The following is a 27925-nucleotide window of genomic DNA, read 5'->3' as shown; positions in this document are numbered from 1 at the left end:
AATTTCAAGCGGAAGTTGGGATCCGCCTAAAAAATCCGGATGTTCCATGGTACATCCGGAAATTTCAGGCGGATGTACCTAGGCACATCCGGAAATTTTAGGCGGATGTACCTAGGCACATCCGGAAATTTTAGGCGGATGTACCTAGGGACATCCGGAAATTTTAGGCGGATGTCCCAAATTTTTTTTTTTTTTTTTTTTTTTTTTTTTTTTTTTTTTTTTAAAAATTGTTAAGTACGTTTATCAACATATGTCTTGTGATTATTGTTGTGATTTAGTATTTGATAATTAATGTAATTTTTTTGTATTAATGTGGGTCGGGAATGAAAAAACTGTATTTATATATCAAGGATAAGATTGGAATTTCAAGAAAAAAAGGGAGCGTTACCCGGTAAAATGGGAGCGACAAATAACAAAACCTTTGAAAAGTGATTGGAATGTCCTATCCTCTTTCACTTCAAACTGGTCCTTTACACATGTGTAAGCATCCCTTGGTGGTGCTATGGTCCATGCTAAGCAAAAAGCTCAATGACGTGGCTCGAAGGATTCCAGGAGAAAAAGATTCATGCCCTTGATGTCTTATATAACTCCTGTTATCTTTGCTCAAAAAACTGGATTCAAAGAAGCCTATCTTCTTTGGTCTATTCGAGAATTTCGACTACTTGATCATCTATTCTACAAAAAGAAATGCATTATCATTGCTTAAGCAACATGATTTCCCACTAGACTTGCACACCAACTTACCAATGTACCGAGATTCGACCTGAATTTGACAGGAAGTGGTGTTCATTTTCTTTAGACGAGCGGATGCTACAGCGAGGGATTAATTTGAGGACAATGAAACTTAAGGCCAAACCTATGCAAACTTTTTCGCCTTTTTCCGCAAACACTGAACCCTAAACCCTGAAAAAAATTGAATAAAAATAAACCTGCAATGCTTAGGTAACCCTTAATGTAATTTTTTTTTTTTTTTTGTTTTTTTTTTTTTTTTGACGCAACCCTTAATGTAAGTTATGGCCTTTGAATTGATTAACGCTACGATTACTTGTCATTTGACCATTGCTTATGAAGATGCAAGAAAATCAACATCGACGGAATAAAATTAGTTGTAAGAATTGGATTACAAAGAATTGTACAGGAGCATAAAGTAATTAATTGATGTGCCATGACAAAAAGAAAAAAAGGGGAGTACTATGTTCTGATGCCATTTAGCAAAAAATAATGAAATTTTCTTTGAAGAGGCGGATTTACCAAGAATGGTACACCCGAATTTTTTATAAAAGTCGGAATGAATATACAGTTGTTTAGTAAAAAACTAACTCTAGGTTCTTTTTGTATATCTAAAGAACATCCATATGCTACATATTAATAAAGATCATAATAATATAATGTAATAAACATTATTTATATTCACCCACCATAATCTAAAGACAAAATTTAAAGAACATTTCATAGTAAACAGTAAATATTATGTCACAAATAAAAATACATTACACTGACAATCAAACAACACGGAGATAAAGAATATTATTTAACAGTGTATTCTTTATAAAATAGAGTCGAGCTTATTGTTAATTAATAGCTTTATTTTTATTTTTTAATATCTTTTATGTTCTTTTATTACATTCATTATATTTTGACAATATGTTCTTTTCACTTTAGATATTTGTTCTTTACAATTATATACCATGTTCTTTTCACTATAACTCAATGTTATTTTCACTTTAAGTAAATATTCTTTAAATATCTTATACAAGGTTCTTTTTTTTTTTTTTTTTTTTTTAACGAATGTATCATGCGCATAGTACATCCGCCTCCATGAACCACTAATTGAAAAATAAGACGATTTAGAAAAAAAAAAAAAAAAGGAAAAATGTCCTTTTATTTCTTCATTTTCTCAAGAATATGAGAAGGCACTTTTGGGACTTACGTGGATTTCCCCGGATGCCCAAATTAGCTGTACAAAATTATCCTTGCATTGTCATAAACAAGGGGTTCCTGTAAGTAAGATCAGAGAGCAAAGATTTCTCATTAGTCGCTAGTCATCAGCGGCAATTGCCAGAATATACAACTTTTCATTGTAGCACAACAAAATTGATTAATCCCAAGTAAATCTCTCCTTTGACTGTATACATGCATTAGAACTCGCCCAGTAAGCCACGAGCAACTTCGCAAAGTATGGTAGGTTAAAAGAGCAGTTGAGCTTCAGTCCTTGCTCAAGCAGTAGGCATGGCAGCAGAAGGGCATTTACCCAATGTATTCCACAAAATATAGTCCCCTGAAGTAACCTGTAAAGTTGAAACACGCTTCACATCAGTCAATCAGATAAATTTTGGGAAAAGGAAATTACCCTCTAAGAAGGGGGGGAGGGGGGAACATTGATATAAAAGTCTAATGTTTCATAATTTTGTTAAAACATGATACATGCCAACCAATTTGCACAGACGAGTTGCCTCCTCAATTGTAGCAAATTAGCTATCCTACATAGTTTACTTAATGCCACAGCACATAGAGATGCCCCAAATCGAAGTGCCACCAATTGGTCACCGTCAGTGCCATAAATAACTGTGGTCCCAAGAATATGTAGTGCTTACATAACAAAGTATTTACAAAAAGGTTCAGTGCTTTGAGTCTTATGACTCATCCAAAAAGACACACAGCAACGCACCCAAAAAAGCCAAAAGGCTCCTTTTGCTTTTTTTGGATGTGAAAACCAAGAGTAACTAAAGCTTACAAATGAAGCAATAAAGGAAGCTCATACACTATCCAAGACATACATGCTCCAGGGAGCATAGCCAATAATAGTTAATTTGGAAATAATTCAAGTACAAGAATATGCTAGAGACGATATCTTAATTGCACACTGATGGAAGCAACAGGAGACTAAAACTGAGTGTGGGGAGAGGCGGAGGTGTTCTTTTATCACACAAGGATGAAAGCAACAGAAAAAATGAGTGTATTTAAGGAATGATTAAGATTGATTGCGCAAGGACACAAGCAACAGAAGACTAAAAAAGAATTATCAAACGCTATTTACTTGCCTCATAAAAAGTTCCAAGTTTCAATATAATGCAGGAAACAGATCACCAACACAACAAAACCTTAGGCCAAAAATAATTGAGTGTTTATATGTGATATTATAATTACAATTATAAACAGGAAAGTTACCTGAGTAGAAAACTCAATAGGCGCCTTAACAACAGGATAGATGTTAACCTGATGCAAAGCATATAACAGTATAAGAAACAAATGCAATCCACAACTTGATCAATGAATCTACAAATAAGAGTTAAACTAGGACGGGATTGACTACATCAACAAGACTCTACAGCCAATCAACGCAGGTGGAAAAAATTGCAAAGAGAGAGGAGATTCCAAAATTCAATGTCAGCCGTTTGTCCTGAAGTTGTCATTAGAAAAGTAATGAAAATTGCTTCTAAGAAAATCAAAAGTTTAGTCCCTGTATATGTAAACGAGAACATGTTGAATGGTCTAGTAATTTAAATGACAGTTTGTTGGTAGTATAAATTTGATGTTAGATGATTGTGATGAAGTGTGGTGTTCGCCCCTTGGCCTAGATTGAGGGAGCCTTCTTAAAATTATTAATGATATATAAATGTTTTTTCCTAGAATAAAAAACTGTCAGGAGGACTTGGAGCTAGAGGGTTCAATACTCAACCAACAAACCAATGGGAGAACTAGCAGCTACCAAAAGCAGTAAATAACACCATTTTTATACACTCAGATACAAACCAATGGGAGAGCTAGCAGGTACCAAAAGCCGTACATAACACCATTTTTATACACTCGGATACATAGTACGTGCTGTTTCTGCCTGTCTGGAGATATAAGCCGCACGCTATTTTGGTATGCCCATAAGAAGTAAGTTAATAAAAAAAGTAAGAGAGAAAATTAGAATACTCCATGACACCCTCATGTAAATGAGTAAGGGGGAGAAAGAGAGGAAGTGACATATCCTGTGTCAGGAGACATAAGTTGCATGCTATTTTGGTATGTCCATAAGAAGTTGTCGGTCCAATAGTAACAGAGAAAAATCGGATACTCCATGACACCCTCGTATGAAATAAATGAGGGGGAGAGGGAGGAAGGGACACAACTATTAGTTTAGTTCAGTGGGTTCATAATAAACCCTTTATTATGATAGTTTATGTGACAATTATTTATGGATGATGAGAGTATAATGGTCATGCCGAAAAAATACATAATCAAATAATCTCCAACTATATACTCTTTCTCCCTATATCTCATTTCAATGTAACTCATTGTCTAACTACCAAAATTCTAGAAAACAAAAACACTTAATATACATACTTGTTGGTAAGTATGTATATAGGACTTACCATTATTAGTTCACACTACTTGCCCAAAGATATATGTCAACCAAAACCCATATTATATTATTATCTCATATTAGGCCATCACTGATGGAATTCTATCTCCTACAATCTTACATAATCATCTTCATGCAACAAAGAAAGTTAAAAATAATATAGGGAATAAATCACTTAATAAATAATATAAATATCAAATGAATCCTCTAGCAAGTTCCAAAAGATTCCCATGACAATTCCCCATCCTCCTCTTCTCTTCTGCCGAAAAAAGGAGCATAAAGAATTATGGAAGTAGAGCTGTCAATTCAGGTAAACGGGTCGGGTTTGGGTTGGGTAAGAGTGGGTCGGGTCAATTCAGGTCGCGTCAATTCAAATTAATTCCATAACCTATGTGGGTCGGGTTTGGAAAGGGTCATGCTTGAGTCGGGTCACGCCGGGTCATACTTCTTATCGGGTTAGGGACGAGGTTAGGTCGGGTTACATTCGGGTCGGGTGAACAATAGGTCGGTTTTAATTCGGGTTTTCACGTATTAAAACGGGTTAGGGTAATTCTCAGGTTCGAGTCGGGTTCGCTTCAATTCAATAATTTGCAGGTTAGAATCAGGTCAGGTCATTCTTGAGTTTGAGTCGGGTTCGGTTCAAGTCAATAATTTGCGAATTATAATCAGGTCGGGTCATTTTCAAGTCGGGTCATTCTCGGGTTCAAGTTGGGTTCGGTTCAAGTCAATAATTTGCGGGTTATAATCAGGTTGGGTCATTTCCAAGTCGGGTCATTCTCGGATTCAAGTCGGGTTATGTTCAAGTCAATAATTTGCAGGTTACAATCAGGTCATTTCCAAGTCAGGTCATATTCGGGTTCAAGCCGTTCAAATAACTATAAATAGATAATTATCATTTTTATCAAGCTAATTATTTCCTTTGACTATAATATATATGGCAATATACTAGGAAACTATAGTTTATAATTTAAGAAGATAATTATCTCCTTTAACCATACAACAAACATATACTAAATTTAACTCTTAATTTTGAGGATGATGCTCCTTTCTATTGCTGCCTGAACCGACTTGGTCTCCAAAGACAAAATGCTTTGATCAACAATAATAAGGTGGTCTAAATTGCATTTAAGGTGATTTAAAATCGGGTTAGAAACAATATGGGTTGAATTTAGGTCGGGTCAATAACAAGTCTAGTTAATTTCGAGTCGGGTTAGTAATAGATCGGGTTGAATATTTGGGTTGGGTAAGTAATAGGTACGGCAAAATTCGGGTCGAGTCAATATCAAGTCGGGTTGAATTTGGGACAGGTCAATAACAAGTCAGGTTGATTTCGGGTCGGGTTAGGAACGGATCGGGTAGAATTCGGGTCGGGTTAGTAACGGATCGGGTAGAATTCACGTCAGGTTAGTAACAAGTCGGGTTAAAACGGGTTTGGGTCAATTTCGGTTCAAGTTAGGTTCGGTGCAAGTTAATTAAATTGGACGTTGTAAACCGGTAAATTGGTGCAAGTTGTAAATCGCTAAATTGGCTGTTTAAAGGCATATTGAATGGTTCCACAACCAATTAGACTCCCGGAGGGCATTAGGGACCATGGTAAACATTCGGAAACATTCATTTCCGAGTGAAAATAAGACAAAAAATTCCAAAATTGAAGACTAATATCCACGCTTTTTGAGAAAATTTAGAGGTTTCGAGGCCCCGTGTCGAAAAGTTTTGAAATTCTATGGGATACATCTCGGGGTCATATAATGCCATTTGGAACCATATATGATCATTATTTGTTGTCATAAATGTTCGTGGTAGGCTTGAATTAACGAAATTGGTGCATGTTGTAAAACGGCAAATTCGTCGTTTAAAGGCAAATTGGATTGTTCCACCCACCCAATTGGATTCCTAGAGGGTATTAGAAACCATGGTAAACATTTCGGCAATTTTTATTTCTAGCAAAAAAAAATAAAAAAAAAAATAAAAATTCAAGGCTAATATCCACGTTTTTTGAGAAATTCTGAAGGTTTCGGGGTCCGGTATAGAAAAGTATTAATATTTAAGGGGATACTTCTCGGGGTCATATAATGCTGTTTGGAATCATTTATGATCATTATATGTAGTGATAAAGGTTCGTAATAGCCTTGAGTTCAGGAAATCCGTGCAAGCTGTAAATCGATAACTAAATTGGTCGTATTAAGTCATATTGGATGGTTCCACCAACCCTATTGGACTCCCGGAGGGTATTAGGGACCATGGTAAAAATTTCAGAAATTTTTATTTCCGAACGAAAAAGTCAATTAATTCCAGAATTGAAGGCTTATATCCACGCTTTTTGAGAAATTTTTGAAGTTTGGTACGGAGTCGAAAAACCATAAGATTTTAGGGAATACATCTCGGCGTCATATAATGTCATTTGGAACCATACATGATTATTATTTGTTGTCATAAATGTTCGTGGTAAGTTTGAATTAATAAAATTGGTGCAAGTTGTAAAATGGCAAGTTGGTTGTTTAAAGGCAAATTGGATGGTGTCACCCACCCAATTGGACTCCCATAGGGTATTGGGAACCATAGTAAACATTTCGGCAATTTTTATTTCAATAAAAAAAAAAAAAAATATATTCAAAATTCAAGGCTAATATCCACGCTTTTTGAAAAATTTTGAAGGTTTCGGGGTCTGGTATAGAAAAGTATTAATATTTAAGGGGATACTTTTCGGGGTCATATAATGTCGTTTGGAACCATATATGATCATTATATGTTGTGGTAAATGTTCGTAGCAGGCTTGAGTTAAGGAAATTCGTGCAAGTTGTAAACCGGTAACTAAATTGGTCGTATTAAGGAAGATTAGATGGTTCCATCAACCGTATTGGACTCCCGGAGGTTATTAGGGACCATGGTTAAAATTTCGGCAATTTTTATTTATGGAAGAAAAAATTCAAATAATTCCAAAATTGAAGGTTTATATCCACGCTTTTTGAGAAATTTTTAAATTTGGTACGGTGTCGAAAAACCATAAGATTTTAGGGAATACATCTCGGCGTCATATAATGCAGACTGGAACCTTATATGATCATTATATGTTGTCATAAATGTTCGTGGTAGGCTTGAGTTAATAAAATAGGTGCAAGTTGTAAATCGCTAAATTGGCTGTTTAAAGGCAAATTAGATGGTTCCACCCAACCAATTGGACTCCCGTAGGGTATTTGGAACCATGGTAAAAATTTCGACAATTTTTATTTCAGGGTGAAAAAAAGTAAATAAATTCCAAAATTGAAGGCTAATATCGACGCTTTTTAAGAAATTTTTGAGGTTTCGAGGCCCGGTGTCGAAAAGATTTGAAATTCTATGGGAAACATCTCAGGGTCATATAATGCCATTTGGAACCATATATGATCATTATTTGTTGTCATAAATGTTCGTGGTAGACTTGAATTTATGAAATCGGTCCAAGTTGTAAAACGGCAAATTGGTCGTTTAAAGGAAAATAAGATGGTTCCACCCACCCAATTGGACTCCCACATAGTATTAGAGAACATGGTAAAAATTTCGACCATTTTTATTTCTAGCCAAAACAAATAATAAAAATTCAAAATTCCAGCCTAATATCTACGTTTTTTTGAGAAATTTTGAAGGTTTCGGGGTCTGGTATAAAAAAGTATTAATATTCAAGAGGATACTTCTCGGGGTCATATAATGCCATTTGGAACCATATATGATCATTATATGTTGTGATAAATGTTCGTAGCAGACTTGAGTTAAGAAAATCCGTACAAGTTGTAAACCGGTAACTAAATTGGCGGTATTAAGGCAGATTGGATGATTCCACCAACCCTATTGGACTCCCAGAGGGTATTAGGGACCATGGTAAAAATTTCGCCAATTTTTATTTACGGACGAAAAAAGTCAAATAATTCCAAAATTGAAGGCTTATATCCACGCTTTTTGAGAAATTTTTGAAGTTTGGTACGGTGTTGAAAAACCACAAGATTTTAGGTAATACATCTCGGCGTCATATAATGCCGTTTGGAACCTTATATGATCATTATATGTTGTCATAAATGTTCGTGGTAGGCTTGAGAAAATGAAATTTGTGCAAGTTGTAAATCGCTAAATTGACTGTTAAAAGGCAAATGGAAAGGTTCCACCCACCCAATTGGACTCCCGGATGGTATTAGGAACCATGGTTAAAATTTCGGCAATTTTTATTTCAGGGCGAAAAAAAGTCAAAAAATTCCAAAATTGAAGGCTAATATCCACGTTTTTTGAGAAATTTTGGAGGTTCTGGGTCCGGTGTCGAAAAGTCTTGAAATTGTATGGGAAACATCTCGGGGCATATAATGCCATTTGGAACCATATATGATCATTATTTGTTGTCATAAATGTTCGTGGTAGCCTTGAATTAATGAAATCGGTACAAGATGTAAAATGGCAAATAGGTCGTTTAAAGGCAAATTGGATGGTTCCACCCACCCAATTGGACTTCCGGAGGATATTAAAGACCATGGTAAACATATCGGCAATTTTTATTTCTAGCCAAAAAAAATAAATATAATTCAAAATTCAAGGCTAATATCCACGTTTTTTGAGAAAATTTGAAGGTCTCGGGGTCGTGTATAGAAAAGTATTAATATTAAAGGGGATACTTCTCGGGGTCATATATTGCCGTTTGGAACCATATATGATCATTATTTGTTGTCATAAATGTTCGTAACAGGCTTGAGTTAAGGAAATCCGTGCAAGTTGTAAACCGGTAACTAAATTGGCTGTATTAAGGCAGATTGGATGGTTCCGTTAACCCTTTTGGCCTCCCGGAGGGTATTAGGGACCATGGTAAAAATTTTGCAATTTTTATATCCGGACGAAAAAAGTCAAATAATCACAAAATTGAAGGTTTATATCCACACTTTTTGAGAAATTTTTGAACTTTGGTACAGTGACGAAAAACCACAAGATTTTAGGGAATACATCTCGGCGTCATATAATGCCGTTTGGAACAATATATGATCATTATATGTTGTCATAAATGTTCGTGGTACGCTTGAGTTAATGAAATTGGTGAAAGTTGTAAATCGCTAAATTGGTTGTTTAAAGGAAAATTGGAAGGTTCCCCCACCCAATTGGACTCCTGGAGGGTATTAGGAACCATGGTTAAAATTTCGGCAATTTTTATATTAGGGCGAAAAAAAGTCAAAAAATTCCAAAATTGAAGGCTAATATCCACGTTTTTTGAGAAATTTTGGAGGTTTCGGGGCTTGGTGTCGAAAAGTCTTGAAATTATATGGGAAACATCTCGGGGCATATAATGCCATTTGGAACCATATATAATCATTATTTGTTATTATAAATGTTCGTGGTAGGCTTAAATTAATGAAATCGTTCCAAGTTGTAAAACGACAAATTGGTCGTTTAAAGGCAACTTGGATGGTTTCACCCACCCAATTGGACTTCCGGAGGGTATTAGAGACCATGGTAAACATTTCGACAATTTTTATTTCTAGCCAAAAATAAATAAATAAAATTCAAAATCCACGTTTTTTGAGAAATTTTGAAGGTTTCTAGGGTCCGATATAGAAAAGTATTAATATTTAAGGGGATACTTCTCGGGGTCATATAATGTCGTTTGGAACGATATATGATCATTATATGTTGTAATAAATGTTCGTAGTAGGCTTTAGTTAAGGAAATTCGTGCAAGTTGTAAATCGGTAAATTGGCCGTTTAAAGGCAAATTTGATGGTTCCACCCACCCAATTAGACTACCAGAACGTATTAGTGTGACCATGGTAAACATTTCGGCAATTTTTATTTTTGGGCAAAAAAAAGTCAAAAAATTCCAAAATTGAAGTCCAATATCCACGGTTTTTGAGAAATTTTGGAGGTTTAGGGCCCGGTGTCAAAAAGTCTTGAAATTTTGGGGAACACATTTCGGGGTCATATTGTAATACCTGAATTTTCCTTACTTTAAGTTTCGTCCTTCCTTACTTTAAGTTTCGGGACGAAACTTGTTTTAAGGGGGGTAAATTTTAATACCTGAATTTTCCTAACTTTCAGTTTCGGGACGAAAGTTGTTTTAAGGGGGTAGACTGTGAAGCCCGAATGTTTTATGATTTAATATAATATATTTTATAAAAATATAGTTTATTTTATAACTTTCCTTATCTCTTATTTTTATTTAGAGTTCATAAAGTGTTTTAAACCCTATTAATATTTAGTAGGACTTTTTATTTACAAAACTATAAATATTATTTATACCCTAATTATTTTCAGCTTTTCCTCCATGTACTCTAACTTTATTCTCTATTGCTAATCTAATTTTCACAAAAAATTCTTTCGTTTCGTTATGTTTTGTGAAGCAAATCATCAATCATATTATCTAAAATCAAAGTTAACTCCTATATTTTTTTATGCATGAGTATGCATCTCTTATTCATGAAATTGTATAGTACGAGCAAAAGGATTGTGTTGTGTGATCCTCGTCAAACAAATCATCTTGAGGTTTTATTGTTTGAGGTTTTAAGTTTGTGAAAGGTAATCACACGAAACTTTTATTGGAGATATTTGTATTACATTTCGTACTATTGTGTGCAAGTTTACAATTCGTTATTTATATGATCAAGTTTCGTATGTATATTGGTTAATATGTCGTGATACATAATTTAATTGTCGTATTAATTGTTTGTGTTATAATTTCTAGGGTTTTTTTAATGTTGTTTCTATAGGGAGTATTGTTTTATTAAGGTTTTAGGGTTTCTAATGCGGAGTATTATATTGGGTATTACTTTAATTGCCCTACAAGATATTTTATGAATCGAATTGTTCTATTATTTGGGAACTCGTGCCATTGTTGAGATATTATCTATTAGTTTGTGAAGGATTATTTGATCGATGGGTGAGATCAAAAGATTGAGCATTATTATTTTGTTATTGGTTTGAGACTCAGCGTTATAAACCTTATTCCTTGGCATGTTGGTAATGAGATAATGATCGTGGTAGGCTTGAGTTAATGAAATCAGTGCAAGTTGTAAACCGGTAAATTGGTTGTTTTAATGCAAATTGGATGGTTACACAAACCCTATTGGACTCCCGGAGGGTATTGGGATCATAGTAAACATTTCGGCAATTTTTATTTCCGAGCGAAAAAAAAGTCAAAAAATTCAAAATTAAAAACGTATACCCACACTTTTTGAGAAATTTTTGAAGTTGAGTACGGTGTCGAAAAACCTTGAGATTTTACGAAATTCATCTCGGGGTCATATAATACCGTTTGGATCCATACATGATCATTATATGTTGTCATAAATGTTCGCGATAGGCTTGAGTTAATGAAATCGGTGCAATTTGTAAATCGGTAAATTGGCCGTTTAAAGGCAAATTGGATGGTTCCACCCACCCAATTGGACTCCTGGAGCGTTTTAGTAACCACGGTAAATATTTCAGCAATTTTTATTTCGGGCGAAAAAAAAGTTAAAAATTTCCAAAATTGAAGTCAAATATTCACGCTTTTATAGATATTTTGGAGGTTTTGGGGCCCGGTGTCGAAAAGTCTTGGAATACATTTCGTGGTCATATAATGTCATTTGGAACCATATATGATCATTATTTGTTGTCATAAATGTACGTGGTAGGTTTGAGTTAATGAAACCGGTGCAAGTTGTAAACCGATAGATCGCCTGCTTAAAGGCAAATTAAATGGTTCCACCCAGCTAGGTGTACTCCGAAATGGTAATAGGGACCATTGTAAACATTACGACAATTTTTATTTCCGGACGAATAAAAGTCGAAAATTTCCAAAATTGAAGTCTAATGTCCACGCATTTTGCAAAATTTTGGAGGTTTCAAGGCCCGGTGTCGAAAAATATTGAAATTCTAGGGAATACATCTCGAATCATATTATATCGTTTGGAACCATATATGATCATTATATGTTGTCATAAATGTTCGTGGTAGGCTTGAGTTAATGAAATCGGTGCAAGTTATAAACTGGTAAATTAGCCATTTAAAGCATGGTATTAAAATGCGGTCATTTCAACTCGTATCGGGCGAATCGTAACGAATTTCAATTTTATTGAACCGAATTTTAATGTTTTGGCGCGGTTCATAGAAATACAACGCATATTCAAACCAAATCGCCCGATACAACCGAAATAATCATGAATCGGCCAAGATAACGCCCGAATCAGCGGTTTTTTCAGAAATTTCACAAGATTTTAGGTACTTTTCCGGCGAGCTTTCGACTTCTCCATGAAAGTCGTTTGTTTGCAGCTAGCTTTAAAAAATTTTAAAAAAAATATTGTGTGGTTGGGAGTGGAGTCAGTATGGAAGGCATGGGAGGGGGTAACTTTTACTTTGAAATCTGACCCCACCAGCTATCTCAAAAAAACATGTGGCTTCCACTCCCTATCTACCTCTTTTTTTATTTCCTTTCTCACGTGACCCACCACCCTTTATCCCCTTATTTAATTACTACTTTACTACTAGAGGGATTTTTAATTTAAAAAGTATAAAACAGTCGCCCCATTAATAATTAGTAATACCAAGGGCTATTACGGAATAGTAAAATTAGGTATAGTATTTAAGAAATATAATTTTTTCAAATATTATGAAAAAAATCGTTATAATCTTATTCTTGATAACCATAAAATAAATTTATGTGAAAATTGCGACGCGTTTCGCGATCAACGATTCAATTACGTCACCGAATCACGCGACCGTATCCGCGATCGCAACCGAAACCGCATTTTCGAACCATGGTTCAAAGGCAAATTGGATAGTTCCACCCACCCAATTGGACGCCGGGAGTATTAGGTACCAAGGTAAACATTTCGGAAATGTTTTATATACAGGTGAAAATAAGTCAAAAAATTCCAAAATTGATGACTAGTATCCACGCTTTAGAGTAATTTTGGAGGTTTCGAGGCCCGGTGTCAAAAAGCCTTAAGAATTAGGGGATACATCTCGGGGTCATATAATGTCGTTTGGAACCCTATATTCACGCTTTTTGAGAAATTTTTGAAGTTTGGTACGGTGTCGAAAAACCATAAGATTTTAGGGAATACAATTCGGCATTATTCAGATCCTGGCGAAAAATTATCAAAAAATTCCAAAATTGAAGGCTAATATCCACGCTTTTTGAGAAATTTTAGGGGATATTGAGATTTTAGGGGATACATCTCGGGGTTTTATAATGTCGTTTGGATCCATATATGATCATTACATGTTGTCATAAATGTTCGTGGTAGGCTTGAGTTAATGAAATCAGTGCAAGTTGTAAACCGGTAAATTGGTCGTTTAAAGGCAAATTGAATAATTCCACCTATCCAATTGGTCTCCCGAATGAATGATATTAGGGACCTTGGTTAACATTTCGACAATTTTTATTCCTAAGGCGAAAAAAAAGTCAAAATTTTCCAAAATTAAAGTCTAAGATCCGTGCCTTTTGAGAAATTTTAGAGATTTCGAGACCTAGTGTCGAAAAGCCTTGAAATTTTAGGATTACATCTCGGGGTCATATAGTGTCGTTTGGAACCTTAAATGATCATTATATTATGTCATAAATGTTCGTGGTAAGCTTGAGTTAATGAAATCGGTGTAAGTTGTACACCGGTAAATAGGCCTTTTAAAGCCAAATTAAATGTTTCTACCCAGACAATTGGACTCCCGGACTCCCGGAGGGTATTAGGGAACAAAGTAAACATTTCGGCAATTTTTATTTACGGGCGAAAAAAAGTCAAAAAAATCAAAAATCAAAGGCTATTATCCGTGCTTTTGAGAAATTTTGGAGTCTTTTGGGTCTTGTGTCTAAAAGTCTCGAAATTCTAGGGAATACGTCTCGAGGTCATATAATGTCGTTTGGAACTATATGTGATCATTATTTGTTGTCATAAATGTTCGTTGTAGGCTTGAGTTAATGAAATCAGTGCAAATTGTAAACCGGTAAATTGGATGGTTCCACCCACCCAATTGGACCCCCGAAGAGTATTATAGACCATGGTAAAAATTTCGGTAATATTTGTTTCCAGGCTAAAAAAAGTCAAAAAATTCCTAAATTGAAGGCTAATATACACGCTTTTTGAGAAATTTCGAAGGTTTCAAGGCGAGGTGTTGAAAAGATATGAGATTTTATTATATGCATCTCAGGGTCATATAATGATGTTTGAAACCATAAATGACCATTATATGTTGTCATAATTTCAGAGGATGGTTGGATTGGACTAGGAGTCATTGCTCGAGACCACAATGGGGATGCTCTCTTTACTGCAACCAAAAGAGTTCGTGCCAATTGGAGCGTTGAAGTGGCTGAGGCAAAAGCCATTACGTTTGCTACCTTGGGGAAGAGAAATGGCTTCGTGAATGTGATCTTGGAAACCAACTGTTTAACCATTACAAACCGACTTGATCAAGGAGCTATTTTTCTGTCCGAATTAAATACTGTTCAACGAGAAATTATTTATTCTTGTTGCTCTTTTAATATGGTTAGATAGTCTCATGTTAAAAGGGATGGCAACTTTGTTGCACATCACTTAACTAGGCTAATTCCTTTCGGACTTGAACAAGTGTGGGATAGTTCTTGTCTCCCGGAAGTGACTCCGTATATACTAATGGATAAACTTGCATTAATATAAGTCTAATTCAAGTTGTTTCAAAAATAAAAAATAAAAAATGTTCGGGGTAGGCTCGAATTAATAAAATCAGTGCAAGTTGTAAACCAGTAAATTGGTCGTTTAAATGCAAATTGGATGGTTCTACCAACCCAAGTGGACTATCGAAGGGTATTACGGACCACGGTAAACATTTCGGAAATTTTTATTTCCGGGCGAAAAAAAGTCAAAAAATTCCAAAATTGAAGACTATCCATGCCTTTTGAGAAATTTTTGAGGATTCGAGACCCAGTGTCGAAAATCTTTGAGATTTTAGGGGATACATCTCGGGGTCTTATAATACTGTTTTGAACCATAAATGATTATTATATGTAGTCATAAATGTTCGTGGTAGGAATGAGATAATGAAATCAGTGCAAGTTGCAAACCGGTAAATACACCATTAAAAGGCGAATTGGATGGTTCCACCCACCTGATTGGACTCCCGAAAAATATTATGTACCATGATAAACATTTCGGCAATTTTTATTTCTGGGCAAAAAAGTCAAAAAATTCAAAAATTGAAGGCGAATATCCACGTTTTTTGAGAAATTTGGAGACTTCGGGGCCCGGTGCCTAAAAGTCTTGAAATCCTAGGGAATAAATCTCGGGATCATATAATGTCGTTTAAAACCATATATAATCATTATTTGTTGTCATAAATGTTTGTAGTTGACTTGAGTTAATGAAACCATGTATGTTCGTAGTTGTTCCACCGACCCAATTGGACTTCCAGGGAGTATAATGGACCATGGTAAACATTTCCGCAATTTTTATTTCTCTCCGAAAAATTGTCAAAAAATTCCTAAAATGAAGGCTAATATCTATGTTTTTTTAGAAATTTCAAATGTTTCACGGCCTGGTGTCGAAAAGAAATGAGATTTTAGGGGATACATCTCGAGGTCATATAATGCTATTTGGAACCATAAATGATCATTATATTTTGTCATAAATATTCATGGTAGGCTTGAGTTAATGAAATCGGTGCAAGTCGTAAACCGGTAAATTGGTCGTTTAAAGGTAAATTGGAAGTTTCCACCCACACAATTGGAGTCTTTAAGGGTATTAGAGACCATGGTAAACATTTCGGCAATTATTATTTCCAAGCGAAAAAAAATAAAAAAAATCCAAAATTAAAGGCTAATATCCACGCTTTTTAAAAAATTTAGGAGGTTCCGGGGCCCGGTGTCGAAAAGGCTTGAGATTTTAGGAGATACATCTCGAAGTCATATAATGCCGTTTGAAACCATATATGATCCTTATATGTTATCATAAATGTTCGTGGTAGTTTTGAATCAATGAAATCGGTGCAATTTGTAAATCGGTAAATTGGTTGTTTTAAGGCAAATTGGATGGTTCCACCCCAAAGCGCTTTAGGGACCATGTTAAACATTACGATAATTTTTATTTCGGGACAAAAAAAAGTCAACAAATTCCAAAATTGAAGGCTAATATCCACTCTTTTTGAGAAATTTTAGAGGTTTCAGGCTGGTGTCGAAAAGTCTTGAAATTCTAAGGGATATTTCTAGTGGTCATATAATGACATTTGAAACCATATAGGATCATTATTTGTTGTTATAAAAGTCTGTTGTAGTCTTGAGTTAATGAAATCGGTGCAAGTTGTAAACCGGTAAATTGTTTGTTAAAGACAAATTTGATGGTTCCACCCACCCAATTGGACTCCTAGAGGGTATTAGGGACCATGGTAAACACTTCAGCAATTTTTATTTTCGGGCGAAAAAAAGTAAAAAAATTCCAAAATTGAAATCTACGCTTTTTGAGAAATTTGGGAAGTTTCGAGGCCCAATGTCGAAAAGTTTTGAGATTTTAGGGGGATACATCTCGTGGTCATATAATGCAACTTGAACCATACATGATCATTATATGTTGTCATAAACTTTCGAAATAGGCTTGAGTTAATTAAATCGGTGCAAGTTGTAAAACGGTAAATTGGTCGTTTAAAGGATAATAGAATGGTTCCAGCCACCCAATTGGTCTCCTAGAGTATATTAGGGACCATGGTAAACATTTCGGTAGTTTTGATTTCCATGCGAAATAAAAAAGTAAAAAAATTCATAAATTGAAGGCTAATATCCACGTTTTTTGATAAATTTTGGAGGTTTCAGAGCCCGGTGTCAAAAAAGCTTGATATTTTAGGAGATACATCTCGGGGTCATATAATGCCGTTTGGAACCATATATGATCATTATATGTTGTCATAAATGTTCGTGCTAAGCTTAAATTAATGAAATTGCATTCAAGTTGTAAATTGGTAAATTGGCCGTTTAAAGGAACCTTGGATGGTTCCACCCACACAATTTGACTCCCATAGGGTATTAGGGATCAGGGTAAACATTTCGGCAATTTTTATAACCGAGCAAAAAAATTCAAAAAATTGCAAAATTGAAGGCTAATATCCACGCTTTTTGAGAAATTTTATAGGTTTCGGGGCCCGGTGTCAAAAAGGCTTGAGATTTTAGGGGATACATCTCGTAGTCATATAATGTCGTTTGGAACCATATATGATCATTTTATGTTATCATAAATGTTCGTGGTAGGCTTGAATTAATGAAATCGGTGCAAGTTGTAAATCGGTAAATTGGTTGTTTAAAGGCAAATTGGGTGGTTCCCCCAGAGGATATTAGGGACCATGTTAATCATTTCGGCAATTTTTATTTCCGGATAAAAAAAAAGTCAAAAAATTCCAAAATTGAAGGCTAATATCCACACTTTTTTAGAAATTTTATAGATTTAGGGCCCGGTTTCAAAAAGTCTTGAAATTATAGGGGATATATCTCGGGGTCATATAATGTCGTTTGGAACCATATAGGATCATTATTTGTTATAAATGTTCGTGGTAGTCTTGAGTTAATGAAATCGGTGCAAGTTGTAAACCGGTAAATTGGTCGTTTAAAGGCAAATTGGATGGTTCCACCCACCTAATTGGACTCCCGGAGGATATTAGGGACCATGGTAAACATTTCAACAATTTTTATTTACGGACGAAAAGAAAAAAAAAATCCAAAATTGAAATCCATGCTTTTTGATAAATTTGGGAAGTTTCGAGACCTAGTGTCGAAAAGTTTTGAGATTTTAGAGGATACATCTTGGGGTCTTATCATGCCAATTGGAACCATATATGATCATTATATGTTATCATCAACTTTCGTAGTAGGCTTGAGTTAATTAAATCGGTGCAAGTTGTAAACCGTTAAATTAGTCGCTTAAAGGCAAATATCCACCCACCCAATTGGTATCCCAAAGGGTATTAGGGATCATGGTAAACACTTCGGTGATTTTTATATCCGGGCGAAAAAAAATTACAAAATTGAAGATTAATAACCATGCTTTTTGAGAAATTTCGAAGGTTTAAGGGCTAGTGTCAAAAAAAATGAGATTTTAGGGGATACATCTTTGGGTCATATAATGTCGTTTGAAACCATAAATGGTCATTATATGTTATCATAAATGTTCGTGGTAGGCTTGGGTTAACGAAATTGGTGCAATTTGTAAACCGGTACATTGGTCGTTTAAAGGCAAAGTGGTTGGTTTCACCCACCCAATTGGACTCCCGAAGGATATTAGGGACCATGGTAAACATTTTGGCAATTTTTATTTACGGGCGAAAAAAAGTAAAAAAATTTCAAAATTGAAAACCACGCTTTTTGGGAAATTTGGGATATTTCGAGGCCTGGTGTCGAAAAGTTTTGAGATTTAAGGGGATACATCTCGTGGCCATGTAATGTCGTTTGGAACTGTATATGATCATTATATATTATCCTAAATGTTCGTAGTAGGCTTGAGTTAATTTAATCGCTGGTAAAGCGGTAAATTGGTCGTTTAAAGGCAAATAGGATGGTTCCACCCACCCAATTGGACTCCTAGAGAGTATTAGGGACCTTATTTAGTTGCGGGCGAATAAAAATTAAAAACTCTAAAATTGAAGGTTATTATTCTCGCTTTTTGAGAAATTTAGGATGTTTCGAGGCCTAGTGTCGAAAAGTTTTGAGATTTAAGGAGATACATCTCATGGTCAAATAATGTCGTTTGGAACCATATATGATCATTATATATTATCTTAAATGTTCGTAGTAGACTTGAATTAATTTAATTGTTGCAAGTTGTAAACTAGTAAATTCGCCATTTGAAGGGAAATTGGAAGGTTCCACCCACCTAATTGGAGTCTCGAACGGTATTAGGGACCATGGTAAAAATTTCGGCAATTTTTATTTCTGGGCGAAAAAAAAGTTAAAAAATTCCAAAATTAAAGGCTAATATCCACGCTTTTAATAAATTTTGGAGGTTTCAGGGCTCGGTGTCAAAAAGACTTGAGATTTTATAAGATACATCTCGGGGTCATGTAATGTTGTTTGAAACCATATATGATCATTATATGTTGTCATAAATGTTCGTGGTAAGCTTGAATTAATGAAATTGGTGCAAGCTGTAATTCGGTAAATTGGGCGTTTATAGGCAACTTGGATAGTTCCACCCACCCAATTGGACTCCCAAAGGGTATTAGGGACCATAGTAAATATTTCGACAATTTCAATTTTCGGGTGAAAAAAAAGTAAAAATATTCCAAAATTGAAGGCTCATATCCACGCTTTTTGAGAAATTTTGGAGGTTTCGGGGCCCGGCGTCGAAAAGACTTAGAGATTTTAGGGATAGATCTCGGAGTCATATAATGCCGATTGGAACCATATATGATCATTATATGTTGTCATAAATGTTCGTGGTAGGCTTGAATTAATGAAATCGATGCAAGTTGTAAATCGGTAAATTGGTTGTTTAAAGGCAAATTTGATGGTTCCATCCAACCAATTACTCCCAGAAGGTATTAGGGACCATGTTAAACATTTCGGCAATTTTAATTTCCGGACAAAAAAAAGTAAAAAATTCCAAAATTGAAGGCTAATATCCACGCTTTTTTAGAATTTATAAAGAATTTAGAGCCCGGTGTCGAAATGTCTTGAAATTATAGGGGATATATCTTGGAGCCATATAATGCCATTTGGAACCATATAGGATCATTATTTGTTGTTATAAATGTTCGTTGTAGGCTTGAGTTAATGAAATCAGTGCAAGTTGTAAACCGGGAAATTGGCCGTTTAAAGGCAAATTGGATGATTCCAACCCTGCAATTGGACTTCCGGAGGATATTAGTGACCATGGTAAACATTTTGGCAATTTTTATTTACAGGCGAAAAAAAAGTCAAAAAATTCCAAAATTGAAATCATGCTTTTTGAGAATTTTTGGAGTCTTCGAGGCCCAGTGTCAAAAAAGTCTTGAAATTCTAGGGAATACATCTCGGGTTCATATAATATCGTTTGGAATCATATATGATCATTATTTGTTGTCATAAATGTTCGAGGTAGGCTTAAATTAATGAAATCGGTGTAAGTTGTAAACCGGTAAATTGGTCGTTTAAAGGCAAATTGGATGGTTCCACCCACCCAATTGGACTCCCATAGGGTATTTGGGACCATAGTAAACATTTCGGCAATTTATAGATCCCGGTGAAAAATTGTCAAAAAAATTACAAAATTGAAGGCTAATATCCATGCTTTTTGAAAATTTCGAATAATTCGGGGTCCGGTGTCAGAAAAGCATTGAGATTTTAGGGGATACATCTCGGGGTCTTATAATACCGTTTGGATCCATATATGATCATTATATGTTGTCATAAATGTTCGTGGTAAGCTTGAGTTAATAAAATCGGTGCAAGCTGTAAACCGGTAAATTGGTCGTTTAAAGGCAAATTGGATGGTTCCACCAAGACAATGACTCCTGGAGCCGGAGGGTATTAGGGACCATGGTAAACATTTCGATAATTTTTATTTACGGGTGAAAAAGTCTAAAATTCCAAAATTGAAGTCTAATATCCACGCTTTTTGAGAAATTTTGGAGGTTTGGGGTAAAGATGTCAATTCGAGTAAACGAGTAGAGTTTAGGTCTGTAAGAGTGGGTCGAGTCAACTCGGGTCAGGTCAATTCGAAATAATTCCATAACTTATGCTGGTCGGGTTTGGGTTGGGTCATGCTTGAGTCGTGTCACGTCGGGTCATACCTCTAATCGAGTTTGGTCCAGTTAATAACAGGTCGGGTTATATTCAGGTCGGTTGAACAATAGGTCGGGTTTAATTCGGGTTTTCTGGGGTTAAAATGGGTTAGGGTAATTCTCGGGTTCGAGTCGGGTTCGGTTCAAATCAATAATTTGCGGGTTAGAATCAGGTCGGGTCATTCTCGGGTTTGAGTCGGGTTCGGTTCAAGTCAATAATTTACGGATTATAATCAGGTCAGGTCATTCTTGGGTTCAAGTCGGGTTCGGTTCAAGTCAATAATTTGCGAGTTATAACCAGGTTGGGTCATTTCCAAGTCGAGTCATTCTCGAAGTCAAGTTGGGTTATGTTCAAGTCAATAATTTGCAGGTTACAATCATTTCCAAGTTAGGCCATATTCGGATTCAACTAACTATAAATAGATAATTATCATTTTTATCAAGCTAATTATTACCTTTGACTATAATATATAGGCAATATACTAGGGAACTATAGTTTATAATTTAGGAACATAATTATCTCCTTTGACCATACAACAAATATATACTAAATTTGACTCTTAAATTTGAGGATGATGCTCCTTTCTTTTGCTGGCTGACTGACTTAGTCTCCCTAGACAAAATGCTTTGATCAACAATAATAAGGTGGTCTAAATTGCATTTAAGGTGATTTGAAATCGGGTCAGGAAAAATTTGGGTTAAATTTAGGTCGGGTCAATAACAAGTCGTGTTGATTTCGAGTTAGGTTAGTAATAAATCGGGTTAAATTTTTGGGTCGGGTTAGTAATAGGTCTGGTAAAATTCGGGTCAGGTCAATAACAAGTCGGTTTGAATTTGGGTCAGGTCAATAACAAGTCTGGTTGATTTCGGGTTGGGTTTGTAACAGTTTGGGTTAAATTCGAGTTGGGTTAGGAACGAATCAGGTTGAATTCGGGTCAGGTTAGTAACAAGTCGGGTTAAATTCGGGTTTTGACGGGTTAAAACGGGTTTGGGTCAATTTCGGTTCAAGTCGGGTTCGATTCAGGTCAATAATTTACAGGTTACATTCGGGGTCAGGTCATCGCCTCATGTTCGAGTTCGGGTCTCACATACTCGGGTCTAGGGTTGGGTTTAGGTCGAGTTTGGGTCACCAAGTTTTCGGGTTCAGATGGGTCGGTTAATAATCGGGTTTGAGTCGGGTCAACTTTTGACAGCTCTATATGGAAGTCTGTGTGGCACACTCCGGCCTTTCAAAGAGATTTGGTTAAAACCTTATTTTGGTGAGAAGGTTAAGGCAATGATGGTTGAAAATTACCAATTACCATGATGGTTTAGGCAGATCACTTGAGTTAGTATCAAAACTGCTAAAATTCATAGACGGTTCATTTAGTGCTCAGTAAATGCTAAGCAAAATTTTGATCAATATCTTTAGGGACCTGAAATGGAAGTCCTCTTTATGAACACTTTAATACCCTCGCAAGATATCATAGCAGAAACTCAGCAAGACAAAATCTGGAGCAAGTAGAAAGAGACAAAGATATAAACTTACATGTTTTGTATCAACAGACATTCCAGATGATGAAGCCCCCATGATTTTGAAGGACACCTGAAAAAACATGAACCAAAAAAAAAGGTAAGATGATATGCCAAGCCTATCTGATCACACATCAAGGAAAAAAAAAAAGAGAGAGAGAGTCAAACATCAAATCACAGGACACTAATAGAATTTTATTAATAGAACAGTCTTCACATATTTGGAGCGGCCTCTATATTAATAAAGTATAAAACTGCATACATCCAACCTTCCTGACCCACAGGTGGGAGCCTGTTTAAAGGTTCTGGGGTAATGTTGAATTGGGAAATGGGAACTGACTCTCCATGTTAATGGAACTTGGCAAGTCTCTTACTTAAGTGGAGGACAACTATAAGAAAGTTAAAAATTGAACATCACTATAAACTTATAAAGGGGAAGTAGGAATTAGAACACAGACCTGTTACACATGTACATCTTATGATGTGTCTATTATGTATTTATGTATAAGCATCTCCTAAGCTTGAAAATTAATGTTGTTTGATTAAAATTTTAAATTTAGAAAACAGCTACTACGACTACAACGACGACAAAAAAAAAAAAAAAAAAAAAAAGAAAGAAACCAGCAGAGTATTACTGCAGGAAACGAAACACAGTAGAGAATCAATTAAAAAACAGGCACCAGTGCTATTCAGGAATTCAAAAAGTTGGGTATATGTACCTTAGCATAGTCATAAGCCTGCCAACAAAATGGTTCTTCTAAATCGATTGGTGGAAGATCTTTTTTCATCTTTTCTTCCAGAAACTCCTCAATATTAACACCATTATTTGCATTCTCCATTTCTGTATCACTATCTTCATCATATCTTGTCCCTCTTACTGAGCCAAGAGATTTTTGTGTCTGTAAGCGTGCAAATTTAACAGTTCCTGGAAATGTTGCCTCCACACTCTTTCCTGAAGCTCCCCTCCCACTTGTTATAATTTTCCACTCAATTGAGTGATCTGTAGAAGACACAGTTCCAATAGATGGTGTCCCACTGAAAGAGACTACCTTTCTTCGAGGAAAGGGCATTGTAATAGTACAAAATTCCATTGCAAGTGGAGCCTTATAACCATCCATAAGTCGTAATTTGAATAAAAATGCACCCTCATTTTCTGACACCATGGAGAGCTGGTAAAATCCCTTGACTGGAGGTCCAAGGTTGCAGAATGTCAAGTAACGCATTAAAGTGAAATTACCAAAAGGCGGTGAAAAGACTAGAGATTGCTTATCAATGCCATGCTCTGGAACTTGAACACATGGATGAAATGACAAAACCTGAACACGGGAGTTGATCAGGCCTGTCAAGGGAAAGGAAACATCAGGCAACCCCTCCAATTCTGCTCGACAATTAACTTGGCCTGAGATCGAAATGCTATCAGGGATCTCATCACGGTCATACATGGAAGCATTAATTGTCTCATAGATAGTGAACAGTATTCTCTGCTTCCCTCGGTAAAGATAGGGCTTCCAAGCTGGTTGCTTGACATCTGCAGGGGGCACATCTGTGGCAGAGAAGCCATTAAGCCTGATAGCTGAAAGATTGGAGTAGCTGAGATCCAACAGAGTACCTGCGTTAAAGATATACGAGCAAGTAATATAATTATAACTTTTTTTCTTATTTTTTTATTTTTTTTTTCTATAAAAAAATGGATAGGATATATAAGTACATGTCTTTCCACATAAAAAATAAAATAAAATTAAAGTTTATAATGCTATTATCATATCCATCGTCAAATGAAGATTAACAGCAAAAGATACCAACCAAAGGGCATTGAGCTGCTGATGAAAGATTGTAAAGCATCTTTTTCCAGTGGCCTGGAACCAGCTTTTTGAGCATCTGACAACACAGAACCAGCTAGAGAAGCAGGAGATGCAGTGGAATTGGGGACTGATGCAGGAACTGGTTTGCCTCTTGCAGAGATACTTGATATCCCAATGCTTCCGGTGAGGGAATCAAGCAGCCCTCCTACTGATGGTGATGCACTAACAGCTATCTCAGGTTCAGCAAAATCTCCCGTGATTATGTCTCCGATAACATGTGCAAGCATAAAAGCCCTGACATGTTCCAAGTAGACTAGTCTCAGACATGATATGGATATCAATTTGTAACAAAATACTACATTTTCTAGCGGCAGGAAAATGAACAGAGAAGACAGATAACAGCTTTTATTTTTTTTTTCTTTTTTAATCTTTAGAATCTGAAACAATAAATCACTTGACTTGGTGATATTCAGTTACAAGACTTCAGCCAAATCAAAATAAACTAATATTCTTTCTAAAATACACTGACAGTATCTAACAGATTAAAATCCCAAGAAAATCAAGAGAAACCAAATTTAAAAGCTTTAAATATGTCTAAAAGATACAAATCCAGATAAAGAATTAGCTCAAAAATGATTTTCATGGTATCTCCAAGAACGAAAGAAGTCAAAAACGTTCATTCTAAAGATGGCCAAATTTACCAGGGTAGAATTTTCATGATTTTTGTTAAAGTTTATCTATAATTTCAAGCTTGGATAATGTAAAATTTTTCTCAAAATAATTTTATTTTTGCACATGGTGCCACAAATTATAGACACTGTAATCAAAAGAGCAATTGAGGGCAAAATATCTAGTAAAACAGGGATGAAAAAGATGCTTAAAGCAAAATGGTAATAATCTCAGAAGGTAACATACCATACCCTGTGATGGAAGGGAGATCGAACAGTAAAGAGGATAAATTTGGGTCCATGCCAATAGCTGTACCACAGTCTGATCTCTTGCAAAGTCCCTCATATGCTTTCACATGCTTTGGCTCCACTAACGGCAATACCAAGATGCAGTATGGTCCCTTCACATGAAAAACTAATGGCCATAACATGTAGCCCTCTCCTTCTTCATGGTCAATATGGAGACTTATGATGTGGCGCACAATAGGATCATCAACCCAGGAATCTGACCCCTGAACTGATTCAGCAACACGTATGCCAGAACCACAAGCAGATCCCTCCCTGTTACAGTACATTTAACCTAATTACATCATCATCATAAAGACCACATCGTGAAGCTTTGTTAAACAGGCAAATCAGAGGCACTAAACACACAGAACTCATTATATAGCATAATAGAACCACTCACCCTCACATGTATCAGACTTATCAAAACCAATTCAAAATTTGAGCTAATGCACAAGAAGAAAAGCACATAAATAAAAGCAGCAATATACATATCCCTACACACATGCACACAAAACATAGCTGCATACACAGAATAATGAGATAGAGAATTAGAGATAGTGAGGATCCCCAAGGCAGAGAATACTAGGAAACCTTTATGTTTCATCTGATGAATACTTGAGCATGAATTAACCCCTATTACGTTTTATACCAAAAAAAAATGAGTATCCAGCTTCATAACTTAAAACAAATTAAGTTACAGAGTAATCAATTCCTAAAAAAAAAAAAAAAGGTTACAGAGTAATCAAATGTTATTGAAGGGATTTTTTACGGTGTGCGTGCGCGTGTAGAGAGAGCCACAAAGGAAAAATGATATTGACGGGATTTAAGCTTAAGTCTTGGGTATTAATGTACACAGCTATCAGTCTACCACCACTAATCCATACCTATCAAAGAGAACAAAAAAACAGTTGATAGAAATGCCTCTAATTAAGCTTCCCTAATATTATTATTCTACCACTTGCATATGCCTTTAAGAATAGTACACTTATATCCGTCTCACTCCCTACCAATGAAATACTTATTATACATGGCAGTTTCAAGTTTAGAGTCTTCAAACATTCTACTCATTTTAAATTGATTGTCTTCCATTTAATAGCATATTTCAAAAATTAAATAACTTCTTTACTTCATTGCTCTCCTAAACTATGCCTATTGTTCATGAAAAGTCAACTAAGAAAATACAAGTAAGATAGGAGCAGTTCATCATAAGCCGTGTATCTGTTGACATTTCCCATTTCCATAGGCATCGCTGGACATGTTTCTTCTTCACATCACATTTATCATATAACATGATCACAATAACCCTGCATATATTCAAACTTTTTCCAAGTTTCATTTCCTAGAAGTCAAAATCTATTCAAACAATATCTTATTCAGGAACTTCGATACCACTACCGCATTTTATTTATCGAGTTTCAACACATTTGAACCAGATAATGATCACAACAATCTTAAAACTTCTAAGCAACACAGCATAAATTCATCACCATCAATGTATAATTTAGTTCAAAAACCTCTTCCTTCGATTGGTAAACGCCTCGGAAAACTCCGAATCATTGGGAAGCGAAGTCGATACAGTAGGTTTATCATCACTGCTTCCATCCACAACTTTCTCATCATCCGATTTGCAGGCAGCACGCCATCGGCGCTCAACAGTAGGAAACCTCCTACAAAAAAATTATTGTTAATCGAATTAAAAATTTCGAAATTAGGTTAAACAACGACGAAATTGACGATTAAACACACAAAATAATCGATAACGTTAGGGTTTACTACAAAAGTAAAATTGAGCTACAAAATGATGAAAATGGAGGATAAATGAAGATTGATAACCTGGAGAAGACGACGAAATCGACATTGTTGAGAATCCAGAGAGCTCTGATGTTGCACTTGCTGCTGATGTTGCTCGTCGTCGTCGGCATGATGAAGAGATTGATGTTTGAAGCTGTTTTGATTTTCAGTTGATTGTTGGGGGTCTCAAATTAGAAAGGGGGATTAATTTTATTTTATTTTTTTCCTTTTAAATTATTTTTGAGTCGTAAGCGGTATAGAGAGCTACAAAGAACACTTATTGGTTATTGGTGTGGTGGTGATTGAGATTACATTTGGTAGGGAGGATTCGTATTTGATCCCCGCAACAATAATCGAGAGGGGATTGAAACCTAACCACCCAGAACTGATCCCAGATCCGAATTAGCCCAAAATGAACCGGGTGGAACACCCAAAAAAACAAAGAACATTGACTCAGTAGTCAAACTACCAAATCATCAAGTGATGTGGATGAAATTTGATACACCGTCCATTGTAACTTGATCACTACACTCATTAGTCTGTATTATTTTTATTGTAGGTTTTAACTCTCATTATCATTTGGAAAAAAATACGGAGTCTGTAATTCTAAACATCTGATGAAATTTTAAGTAATCGTGCGTCAAACTAATAAGACTAATTATTGTCACCTATCTTTTCAATATATATAAGTGAAGTACACGAGGATATAGGAAATGGAGGGATGGTTAGTCCATCCATTTCCCCCCCGCCCCCCCCCCCCCCCCGGGCCCAAATGGCTGGGGTTCGATCCTCATTTTCTCATTCTTGTGATAGGGTGGGGGACAC

General features: G+C 35.6%; 1 protein-coding gene across 1 annotated transcript; it reads right to left on the bottom strand.

Moving 5' to 3' along the window:
• Nucleotides 1–1857: 1857 nt before the first annotated feature.
• Nucleotides 1858–27277, bottom strand: LOC145634176 (AP-5 complex subunit mu-like). Its single transcript, XM_081685591.1, has 8 exons — nucleotides 27143–27277; nucleotides 26824–26976; nucleotides 25274–25582; nucleotides 24355–24647; nucleotides 23271–24160; nucleotides 22568–22624; nucleotides 3169–3216; nucleotides 1858–2288 (listed from the first exon to the last, which is right to left on the bottom strand). The coding sequence occupies exons 1-8, from the start codon at nucleotides 27229–27231 to the stop codon at nucleotides 2217–2219; spliced, it is 1911 nt and encodes a 636-aa protein (XP_081541717.1). The 5' UTR covers nucleotides 27232–27277; the 3' UTR covers nucleotides 1858–2216.
• Between the last annotated feature and the right edge of the window lie 648 nt (nucleotides 27278–27925).

Source organism: Chenopodium album, chromosome 6 (genome assembly GCF_948465745.1).
Source record: "Chenopodium album chromosome 6, dcCheAlbu1.1, whole genome shotgun sequence".
Lineage (NCBI taxonomy): Eukaryota > Viridiplantae > Streptophyta > Magnoliopsida > Caryophyllales > Amaranthaceae > Chenopodium > Chenopodium album.
Note: the sequence above shows the minus strand (reverse complement) of the source record. Positions and strands in the feature narration are given on the sequence as shown.